The 12,014-nt window shown below is 42.0% G+C and overlaps 1 protein-coding gene across 1 annotated transcript in view; it reads left to right on the top strand.

The window, feature by feature from the left end:
• The window catches only part of LOC132789082 (mucin-2), a 126,633-nt gene that overhangs the window by 90,951 nt on the left and 23,668 nt on the right, over window positions 1-12,014 (top strand). The window contains exon 5 of the mRNA XM_060796851.1: window positions 12-2,487. Within this exon, the coding sequence (XP_060652834.1) occupies window positions 21-2,487 (2,467 nt within the window). The 5' untranslated portion in view covers window positions 12-20. The remainder of the gene's footprint in view (window positions 1-11; window positions 2,488-12,014) is intronic.

Here is a 12,014-nt window from a genome sequence, read left to right as displayed (position 1 = left end):
TCTCTTTTTAGCACACGCCGATGTATGATAAATCAAAAAAGACTTGGAGTCAGCGGCTCAAAATTAGCAGCGACAACAGCAGCAGCAACTCGGCTTCTTTAGCCACAGTCGGTGGCATGCAGACTCTGCAGATGCAACAGCTGCAGCAGGCATTGCACCTGCAACAGCAACAGCAGCAGCAACATCACCAACAGCAACTACATCATCATCACCAGCAGCAACACCAACATCATGCACACCATCTGCAGCACTTGGCATATCAGTTGCCACCTCCACCTGCCGCTCCACCGCCTGGCTACGAATTTTTGCCAAGCGCGTTGTCGCGCTCCATGAAGTACGCCGAGCCATGGATCTATGGCACTGTGCGTGGCATACCCGCGCGTCCCTCCTATGGCTATGGCCATCATCCGCATGCGGCGGCCATCTTTGCCACAGATGGCGGCGGCGAACCTGCCACGGCCACAGCGCTGGCAGTTGTGATCTGTTCGTGTGCCGAGTATCTGAACGGCACCAAACGTGACGTTAAGAAGGCGAGCGTGTGCAAGAAGTGCAAAGGCTCTCGCCTGCCACTCGCCACCATCAGTGGCGGTGGCACCGTGCGGCTGCCTGCGGCTGCGGCACAAGCGCGACGCCCCACGATGGCGGCCACGATGCGTGTGGTGAGCACATCGAAGAAGTCACGTCCCACGATACTGGATCCCCAGAAGGATCCCTATGACCTGATGCGACGCACGCGTCTGTTGTCGCCGGAGCCAAGCGTTGAGTCATCATCGGCCAGCTGCTCCAAGGACGGCAAGTCACGTAGTCGCGAGAACGCAACTGCCACAGCGGCCACAGCTGCTGCTGCTGCTGCCACAAGCATGCAACGTGGACGCACACGAACACGCGCAGCATTACCAAGTAGCACGCGAGTGAGTTGCAAGACGACGCCCACGTCGCCGGTGGCGCCACCAGATCCCGCTGACTGTTGGCTAATGGAGGATAACGAGTCGTTGCTGCTGAGCAGCGGACTGGTTGCCTCCAGCAAGAGCAGCAACAGCAGCGGCAGCAGCAATCGGCGTTCCATACTGCGCTGCAACGTGAATCCCTACGATCTGATCTCAGTCGAAAGCGGCAAGAAGAAAAATTTGCCACACCACGATGACTTCGATGTGGCCGACGCACAGCTCCACGAGGACGAACAGGAGCAACGACCACAACAGCAACAACCGTTGCAACCACGTAATAGAAAATTCCACACCAACAATGTGACTGCAATCGCTGGACAACGCATTAGTCTGGGCGACAAGCAAAACGATTCGCCGGACTCGAGCGACAGCTACGAACGCATAATCATTGCCACTGTAGCCAGCGAGAAGAAAAAGACAACACAGCCGCAATCGCCTGCTCCAGCAGCCACTGCAACTGCAATCAGCAATCCCAAGCGTCCGCCACGCAATAAGAAAGTGGAAGAGCCGCTGAGCTTGGAAACGCCAACAGCAACCACAGTGGTTGCAGCTGCAGTTGTGGCTGCAGCAACCGAAACAGCCGATTGCAATGCCAACGACGATGCATCGTACACTGTGCTCACTGTGTCGCCCACGCCGCCTGGCATCAAGTCCATACTGAAGCGTCCAACCACGCTGGAGCTGCCTGCGTCCGCATTGCCTGCGTGCATTCTGACGCCAGCTGACAGCTCGCCCGCCGTCGCCTCGACAATGACAACGATGACGACGTCGGCGGCGACGACGCCCTCGGGCAAGTCACAGTTCTACATACCGACACCAACAACAGCAACGCCAACGCCAACTTCGGCGAGTGCGCGTAAAAAAGTGCAATTTATGGTTGAGGATAAAATCATAGCCATGACCACGACAGCGACAGCAACAGCGACGACTGCGGATGCAGCAGCAGCAACAGCAGCCACGGCGACAACTGATGACAGCGAGAATAATGTGCTGCTTGTTGTTGGTGGGTCGACTGATGAGACAACGATGCCAGCAGCAGCAGCAGCAAACTATGAGTACTACAATCGCAAGCGTAATGCTGCAGCAGCAGCAGCACAGCAGGAGACAGCACAACAGCAACGACAGCAACCAACATTGTCAGCATTGGGATCTGACGTTGATGATGAGCAGAACTTTACAGCTTCCGCTGAGCCAACAACAACACAGACAACAACAACGGGAACAACATCGCTGGCCACGCATATTACGCCAGATAGTTTGCATTATGAAGATGTGCTGCCGTCGCCTGTACATCAAATATTTGACAATAGTTGCAGCAACAGCAACAGCAGCAACTCGCCTGCTGTTACTGCTGGCCAAGTCAACGAAATTTCGTCGAGTTCCAAATTATTATTGTCGTCGTCGACTATGAGTCATGCTGGGTCAACAGCAGCAACAGCTGCCGGAGCATCCACAGCAGAAGTAACTGCAGCAACAGCCACAGCAGCAGCAACAGCATTACCGCATGTCAGTGCAAATGTTGTCAACGCTTTAACAGCGGGTAAGTACAACTACCAATTCTACTCTCTCTACTCTGCCCCCTTCGCCACCCCGTCGCATTGCCCTTGCCCTTGCCACTAGTTACACAGTTAACGCTCTCTTTCTCTTTCGCGCTATGCGACGCGGCAACTTTGCCTTTTGTTAGCTTTTAATTATGAGCAAAAATTCGCGCGATTTGCCGCTAAAAAGAAATGCTATGTTAGCAGTTTTTTGACTACACTACTCAAGGGTATATTGACTAGGATAGGTTGAAATTAAGAAAAGTAAGTTATTAAATTATATAAAATATATTACATGAAAATTAATTACAACAAATTAGATTTAATCCGTAAAGTGTGAATTGCAGCAACTTAAACGAATTTTAAAAAAACTAATTTTAGAAAATATATTTAGAAAGGAAATAAAAACTGTAACCAAATTATAAAACGAAGTAAATAAGAAACCAAATATAATTATTGTAACCTAACTAAAAATGCTTTAAGCATCTTATTAGAAAATATTTCTATCTTTTACCTATGTCGATCTACAAACCAGTTTAATTCCAAAATACAAATCCAATTATTAGCAATTTTCTATAAGAAAGTTTCAAACACAAGTCTCGATAACCACTTTTCCAACATCTTGCAGCTAATAGACTCTACATCGCACTTGGTTTTTGTCATTCTTTTGTCATTGTCTGCACTCTCTCTATACGTTCTCTACTCTAACACATACACACACAAATTCTCTGTTGATTTTTGACTAAAAACGCTGCAATTGTTTGTTAATTGCTCATCAGCAGCAATGGCAGCAGCAGCAACCAAGTAACGTCTACAGTAGACTGTGCCACATTACGTATACGCAAAGTTGCCGCCACTTCATGCATTATACAAATATTCTAGCAACTATGGAATAGTTGAGCAAACAGTTCAAAATACACTCACACACACATACATACACCAAAGAAAGAGAGCGTGAAAAGGAGGAAAGAGAGGAAGAAATGGGGCAATTGAAATGGCGACATTTGAATGTGGAGCTGATGTTGGGAACTGTCGCTGACATTGGCATACCTGCTGCAAGTTCACAAGGGTTAACACTATAATCATGCGCGGGGCCAGACCAGTTGTTCACACACACACACATACAAACACACACACAGTTACAGTGACTGCCACGTAGCTGCGTGGCAAACAGCAGTCGAAGGCAAAGTCAACTTGACATTTGCACCCACAAATGGCAAACCAGCAGCAACGACTTGGAACTCTGCATGTCTGTAGGATGTGTAACTGAAACAAAAACTTAAAGTTTACTATACTTTACTGCCGATTAAATGCCACAAATATGCTGAGAGAATAAATCTAATGCCTCAGCTATGCGAGTCATGCTGCTGCCACGACAATGCCAACGCACTTGGCAAGTTTTTGCCATCACACACACACTTCCTGTTGGCCACGACGATCATTATGACTGCCTATTACCGGGCGCAACATGCCACGCCACCAAGAGACGGCATTCTATTCTTCATTCTGTGATAGGATAGCCCACGGGTGTTTTGCTGCAGCACCCACGTGTGTCTATGTTAGACAATTACAAAAGTTGCTCCTTCAGTCTGCAATTTGTTGCACTGTTTGTCGCGTCGCAGCGCATTCTGCGCCTTGGCCAAGAGTTAAGCACTTGCAAAAACTTTTTCGGAAAACTATTTTTGATTTGATTTTTGAAATGGCTGGCTTGCGCTGGTGCTTGCCTTCAAGCACTTTTAAGCAAAGTTTGCGTGCTCGCACGCACGCCCCCGAAACCAACTAAAGTGAACTTACCCACTCGTTCACCTTTCCCATTCCCATTCCCATTCCTCAATTCAGTGAGGAAAAGCTCTGTCTAACATTAAACTAACCTAGCCTCTCGGTCGCTCAAGGTGATTTATAGCGCACGTGTTGCATTTGCCGTGGGTCGCAGCAGCAGCGGCGGCAGCGGCATCAAAATCAGAGTAAAAGGCATTAAAGTGATAGAGTCACAGAGCACAGCCAGTTTGCCAGCGAAATTTGCATTTTTCTGTGCCACGAATTTGCCAGCAACAGCAACAACAGCAACAACAACGACATCAACGACAACGACATAGCCATCATATTTAATGTGCTCCCCTAGGTTCCACCATTCGGCTCGCTTTGAGTGCACAGAGTATTATTATCATATTTGTCTTTGATAAGCAGAAATGTTGTGGCAAGAGTTCTCTGCCCCTGCCACCCGTTGCCGCAGCTCATTTGAATAAGCCTGCAAATTGAAATTGTAGAAATGGTCAACAAAAAAGTTATATACGTTTCCTCTCTCTTTTGACTCTCTGATTACATTCGTTACATTTGCGTGATTCCATTGATTTTATATAGCAATATTTACTACATATTTTGCACGCTTTTCAATTTCAAATAAAATTAATTAATTCGCATTGCATTTGAAAGTCAACTAACAAAGCATTTTTTGGCAGCACCAAAAATGCTTTTTAAACGCAAACATTTTTAATCAATACGCTTGTTAGTAACAGACAAAGCAAAAACAAAAAAATAAATGAAACTAGTTGTGGAAACAAATGAGGAAAAATCAAATTGGTTAACAATGTGTTTAAGTTGGAAGTTTGCAGTTGAATTAGGAACACAATTGATAGCCAATTTTTATTGCATTTTCTCTGCTGATTAAGACAGCACTTCTCTTTCGAATTTATTTCATAATTGAATAAGATGGAATCATTTCAAGTTGTTTTGCTCGATTTTGTTCTCTTTGTGACTTGAATTTTCTAATAAAAACTCATTCGTAAAATTCCTTTTTGCATCTCTCCCACTGAAAGTTGCCAATATCAAATTGAAATGTTAGCTTATGTTACTTCTGTTATTTAATTATTGAAAATTCTCTTTTTTGCTTTTTGGCATCTATCGATCCAAGCCGGAGAAATGGATGCTGGATGCAAATGATGCTGCTAATTTTTCTTGTCTGTTGTCAAATGGTTTTTTGTGCCGGGCAATGTCGTTTCAGTCATCGTTTTATTCCGTTTAATAGCATTCGCTTTAAATTTCAACTTGAGCTCAGTCAAATGAAGTGTAAATGAAAAATAAAGAAAACGCGCGCGCACGAAATGAAATGAAAAGATTTTAAATATGACCCACAAATGTAATTTAAAATGCCAACAGCAGCAGCAGCAGTAGAAGTAGAAGTAAATTCCCATGCTCGCTTCCTGGCCCAATGCAGTAACACCAAAAGCCCCTTTCTTCTCATTCTCACACACATACAGACAACAAAGTTACACTTTGCATTTTACATTCAGCATTCAACATTTTTATGGTTATTTCTCGCTTACGCTCATAACGGAAGTGGAGCCTCATGTCTTCATGTACTTTGCATATTTACACTAATAGAAAATGTGGTTGCCAATTGAAAAAAAAACACAGAATCAGAACACAACAACTGAGAATGGGAACTGGAACAAGAAAAGTGGTAGGGAAAACAGGCGCATGGAAAACTTTGTCATGTCCTTGTTGTTGGCATTGTTGCTGTTGCTGCTGCTGCTGCGGCTCCTGTTTTATGTGCTGCAATAAAAACTGTCGCAGGCGACAGGCCAAGGGCCAGTTTTTACGACTGCGCTGCTGCTGTTGCTTGTGTTGCTCGTGTTGCTTGTGTTGCTGCTGGCTTTCGGGCTAGTTGTCCAATTGCTGCGACAACATTTGCATATGTATGTGTTTGTGTGCCCAGCGCCCATTCCTCAAACTTAATATATCCTGTTTCCTGATTTTCATGACGTACTTTGGATTGCTCCGTAAGCGCTCTGAGCTCTCAGCTCCTGTTGCTACAGCTCCCTACATCCGCCACTGCACTCAAGCTGGCCACAATTTCTAGGTTTTCTCCAGCTTTTCTCTTCCCTCTCTCTCTCTCTCTCTCTCTTTTGGCTTATCCCTTTACTCACTCTCTCTGCGTGCTGCACTTTTATGTTTGTGCCATTTTCTGCATTTAAGTGCAATTCTATGCAAGAATTTGCCTCTGCCGACATGCATATTTGTGTTAAAGCCATTTTGCCATTGCCATTGCCTCCTCCCACTAAATGGAAGAGGCAACTGCAGCTGCAGCTTAATGCCATAAAATGTTCGTTTTGAGAGACTAATGCATACAAATGTCTGGGATGCGCATTTTTGCATTACAGCGTGTCGTGACATGTCTTATTGCTTTATCAAACATTCATTCATTTCACTCTCACTCTCACTCTCATTCATATTCAAAAATATGCATTCCGAAATTGACATTTCACAAATCTTCATTTAAGAATCGATTTCTGCCAGACACAAAAGCTACATTTCTTTATTGTTGTTTTATGCCTTTAAATTGTTGCTTAACTCAAGTCAAGCACCAACTATGCAACTGTGAACTTTGAAATAGCAGTGTACATATATGTATGAACGTACTCAAGTCAAGTTGAGTTATGAAAAACATATGCAAAAATGGCCTGCAATTAGACGAACTGCTGGAGTGGAGAAGCATGAAGCAGCAGCAACTGCAGTGGGACGGCACTCGAGACATGCAAATGAAAACTAATTCAGCAGGTGGTGCAACAACTTTCACTACGAAGCGATGCCCCATGCAATGCTTTTATAATAGCTTGTGGCTGAAATGTATATTCTGAACCAAAGTTTGCACCACACACAAAGGATACGCTCATTTGGGGCAACTGTTGTCGATTTCTATGTGCTGTCTCTGTCTCTGTCTCGGCCATCGATTTAGTTACAAAATAAATTAAATTTCCTCAGCACAAAGAGTGCTGCAAGACAGCAAGAAGCAGCCACAAAGTTAGCCACAGTTTGGCTCTGCAGCAAGCCAAAATGGAACAAGACAGATGCACAGACATTAAGGATGCAGCAGCCAGCACTTCCCTCTCTCTCTCTCTCTCTCTGTCTCTCTTCCTTTCTCTTTCTCCAGTTAAAATATAGAATGTCACTGTCAATTTCGCACAGTGCATGTCAAGTGCAACTGCTGCAAGTAAAAATCTATCAATGTGGCTCCCAACTGCCTTTTGCATTTCCCAACTCAGCTGCCCACCTGGACATAGCTTTTGCTTCCAAAAATATTTGGCATAATAATAAAAGCTGTCTACGTAGAAAAAAACCCTAGGCTAGGTTGCAATTTTCTGATTGCCATAAAATTTTTTATACACTCTTCCTATTGTGGTCGTGCTTGTTATTGTTGCTGCTGCTGCTGCTGTTGGCTTTTGTTTTGTCGTCGAGGCAAAATGAAATTTGCTGTTGCATCTCTTGAGAATTTTACGACACATCCCATCGATTGCAGGCAGTAGTAGTAGATGTAGTTGAATGCCAGCAAATCAAAAAACCACAACGTCGTATGCAACTTCTTTGAAAGTGAAAGGTTTAAAAGCTCAACTAGCAAATACCCTATAAAAAAAAGTCACATTATTCATGCATCAGTTCAACTATTCGATTGTCTTTTTAGTGTATTACATTTATTCGTTCTTATGTTTGATACTTTACCTTGATTGACAATCCCTTAAGCAGTCAATAAGTTAGTCAATCAATCAATAAGTCAATCAATCAGTTTGCACACACAGTTGCTAGTTTTTCGTTGACCAAACCAACAACAACGATTGTGTCTAATGCCACATGTAATAAATGAAAAACCAAAGTGCAGAACGAAAGACACAGACAGCTAGAAAGAGAGAGAGCAAGATAAACAGAGAGAGAGACACAGAGCTGTAACTACTGTGAACTACGAAGGGAAAAGGACAGGCATAAGCTGGGCACGATTGTTGTAATGAAACGTATCGAAAGAAATCAAAGCATGCGCCACGTGAGTGGACGAACATGTTCATCTTGTGTGTTGCCTTCAGCATCCCAGAGAGGCAACTGACCGCCACAGCAACTGCAACTTGAGTGGAAATTATAAAATCCATTGGCCAGACATAGAGAACGAAGTGTGTATAAAATGCTTGCATATTTTTCTCTCGTTTTTTGTTTTATATGTAGTATGTTTTCATCTGCTATTTTTGTGGTTTTTACGGTTTTGATTGGCCAGCAGCAGCATCTGTGAACGTGTTTGGAGGGTTTTTCTTTTTTGCTTGTATTTGTTGCCTTTGCTGTTTGCTGTATCTGAGGTCACCGGAAGTGACCTGGCGACTGGCATATGAGAAAGTTGCTCATCAATTGCCAACTTCTTGAATGTGCAGCTGAACTTACCTGAATTGAGAATCGATGAGGCAAAAGTTTTTCTTTTTCTTTTCCTCAAGTTTAATTTAAGCAATTTCTATTGACTGCTGTAAAGCAAATGCAATTTATGCTTTTGTTGTGGGAACTTCAAATGTGCAGTCTAGAAGTTGTATTGTTGAGTTGTCGCTTGTCAGGGCCATCAATCAATCCGACTGCTGAAGTAATGACAATTTCTTTTTTGGAAATTGTCCAGCGACAAAATAGACTTTGTCGTGGTATTGTGCAGTTGTGCATTGCAAGCTGTGCTCGTCACTCAGCCAGTGAGTCAATCAAAGCAGCAACTGACAACTATATGAGTGTGCGTAACACTCAGTCAGTCAGTCAGTCAGTCATTCAGTCTGTCTGTTCATCCTGCAGTCAGTCACTCAGTCTGCAGCCTAAACGTCAGAAATGTCATTAACACGTTTGTGCGGCATCTGCTGTTGGCGACGCACTTGCAACACGCAAATTCATGTTGCCAACATGACGACCAAATGTGCAACTCGACAAATACGTATAATCAAATATTTATTCAGATTTTTGCACCGCAAACTTCTTATAAAACAAGGTGACAGGCTTCAAAGACAACGACAGTTCACAGCCGTGTTTGACAGGCAATTATCCTGTTTTTTTGTCAGGATTAACATTTTAATGGCAAGTAAAATAGCTGTGAATTGAAGCCGTATTCGTAAAGGGTAACAGAGGAAACTGCGGAGAGTTAAATTAATGCAGTGGTTTCACCAATGTGAATGGCAATGAATATATTAAGTATACGACCCAGTAGATATTTTAAAACTTAAGCAAAATTGAAAGAACAATTTAAGAAAATTTGGAATCTCCTAAATTCAGACTTAGACATCATTTTCAAAACAAAAAAAATAAATAAAATATTATAGGGGAAAATAAATTTCCAAATTTAAGCAAAAAAGAATAATAAAAAAGTAAATAAATATTGAAAATTTAAGGAATATTTGTAAGAAAAAGAATATTGTGGGAACTAAGATGAAAAACATTTTTAAAATAAAAGAAAAGGGACAAGACAAAAGAAAATAAAGAGTATATAAACATAAATGAACATAAAATGTATATACAACACTCATTTTGCTTAAATTTATAAATTACTGTTGAATATATTTTTAATAACATAAATAAATCATTTAGAAAAAAATTTTAAATTTATAGTTTTTACGCAAAATATAAATATAGACAACTATATTAAATTATAGTATACTATAACTTATGTATTAATGTATTAATATATAAAATATACAGCAATATAGACAAAAAGAAGAAAGAAAAATTAATATATTTCCAATGCTTTCTCTTTTCCGTTAATATACCTTTTTCGACTTCGATCTATCCAGGGCATTATAAAAACTGACAACAAGACGAAAATCGTGCAATTTATGGCATTTACCAGCCGGCAAAAATACAAAAATGGGGGAAAAAATTTAAAAAATAAAGACGAGTGTTAAATTTATTTTACTTTTCTTTACTTTTTGTTAGCTGTTGTTGTTGCACACCAGAAAAAGCGGGACGCCTGACGCGCCTGTCAATTTCCCTGCAACGGCACGTCAAATTTTTGTTTGGGAGTCGGGAGTTGCGAGGGGAGCGGCAAAAAGTGTTCCACGTCGCCGTCAATTGTTGGCGCATTGTGCTGAAAAATCAATTAACTGCACTTTGAAATGTTACGTGCAAGCCACGTTAGTGTCACGCCCCCCTCGATTCCCTTTAGCCTCTTAGTTTTCCCTTTAGTCACATTATGTACAAGCAATAAACGAGAGTCGAGCGTATAAAATACGATAACTGTTGCTCGCATATCTTTTGCAACTAATATTGAAATTCCGCAGGAGCCGCAGCAAATAAATGAAAATCAGCGACGCGGCAGCAGAAACGTGGCAGTTGCGCGGTGGTAACGTAAATATTTAGTAAATCGGCTCAGTCAACGGAGTGGGAGAGAGAAAGAGAGGGAGGGGAGTGAAAAGGGACTGCATTGCCAAACAAAAAATCAGTTTTGACATGATTTCGTTTTTGGTTTTTATGCCGCGCAAAATAGCCATGACGTCGACAAGTGCACTTGACAGCACTCCGGCGGGAGCTGCGGCTGGCTCGCTAAGGGGGGGAGGGGGGTAATGGAGGGAGGTTGGTTGGCAATGCCGTCAGTAAATATTACAGCAGCAGACACGCAGCATGCGAGCGCTGAGTGTAAATGGGCGGCAGGATTCCGAGGGTTCGAGTTGGGGCTCTGGTTGGGGGTTGGGGGTTGAGGGTTGGGGTTACTGTGGTTGCACTCTTCTGCAAAATAAAAAGAGCGGAAAAAATGTGTGTGTGTGTTGCCACTGCGTTTATAAAAATGCAACTAGTTCCACGAGTGCGCGCTTGTCCTGTATGGCACAATATATGCCACGGATGGCTCACTGACTTTTTAAAAAACAAGAACAACAACAACGAGATGAAGCAGAGCTATGTACTATAGTACTACTGCCACACTTCACTTTAAGCCCCGTTACACACATACACACACACACACTCACGCAGCTGGAAAACAAGTGGGCGTGTCTGACGACGACGTTGCCCCCAAACAGCATATAGGCAAACATTGAAGAAAATTCATTTTACAAATATGCAGCCAAGAGACAATGGCACTTCCTTGCTGTACTTTTTGGGTTTATAGGCTCTCCCCCATAGATAACTTGTATGCAAATTTGTGATAGCTTTAAAACTAATTAAATGGATAAGCCGGCATCTGATGATATGATCTAAACAAAACTGACAGCCAGAATATTTATGAATTTACATATTTACTACCCAAAAGAGCAGCAGCAAATAAAATAAATGCAGAATTCTTTTATTATTTTCATTTTCGTTTCCTTTTACAATTTGCATTCAAGTTCCTCAACATTTGAATATTATTTATTTCTTTGTGCCAAAGCAGAGAAAATAGAATGCAATTTGCTTGACATTTTGTGATTTGTATATAGTTTTTGGGATCACAATTGAGTACTTTTTATATAAGTTAGTATAAGCTTTTAATATGCGAAAAAGTCTTTTTAGATCATACAATATATTGTATAGTACGCTGCATTTTCATTATTAGGTTTATGATATCGATATGATACAAAAAATCATCTAAGAGCATTTTATTGATATTAGTTCAGAAGTCATAATGGAAAGCTTTAATCTTTTTAGAAAACTTAAAATGATCGTTAATCAATCAAAATTGTAAATATTGTTCTTTTATAGTAATAACAAAAATCATTCTTTATAACTGAAAAAAATCGAAGGAAGGGTCTTAGTGTATTGTTTGTTAATCTGGTATGTC

This window comes from Drosophila nasuta, chromosome 3 (genome assembly GCF_023558535.2).
Source record: "Drosophila nasuta strain 15112-1781.00 chromosome 3, ASM2355853v1, whole genome shotgun sequence".
Taxonomy (NCBI): domain Eukaryota; kingdom Metazoa; phylum Arthropoda; class Insecta; order Diptera; family Drosophilidae; genus Drosophila; species Drosophila nasuta.
Note: the sequence above shows the minus strand (reverse complement) of the source record. Positions and strands in the feature narration are given on the sequence as shown.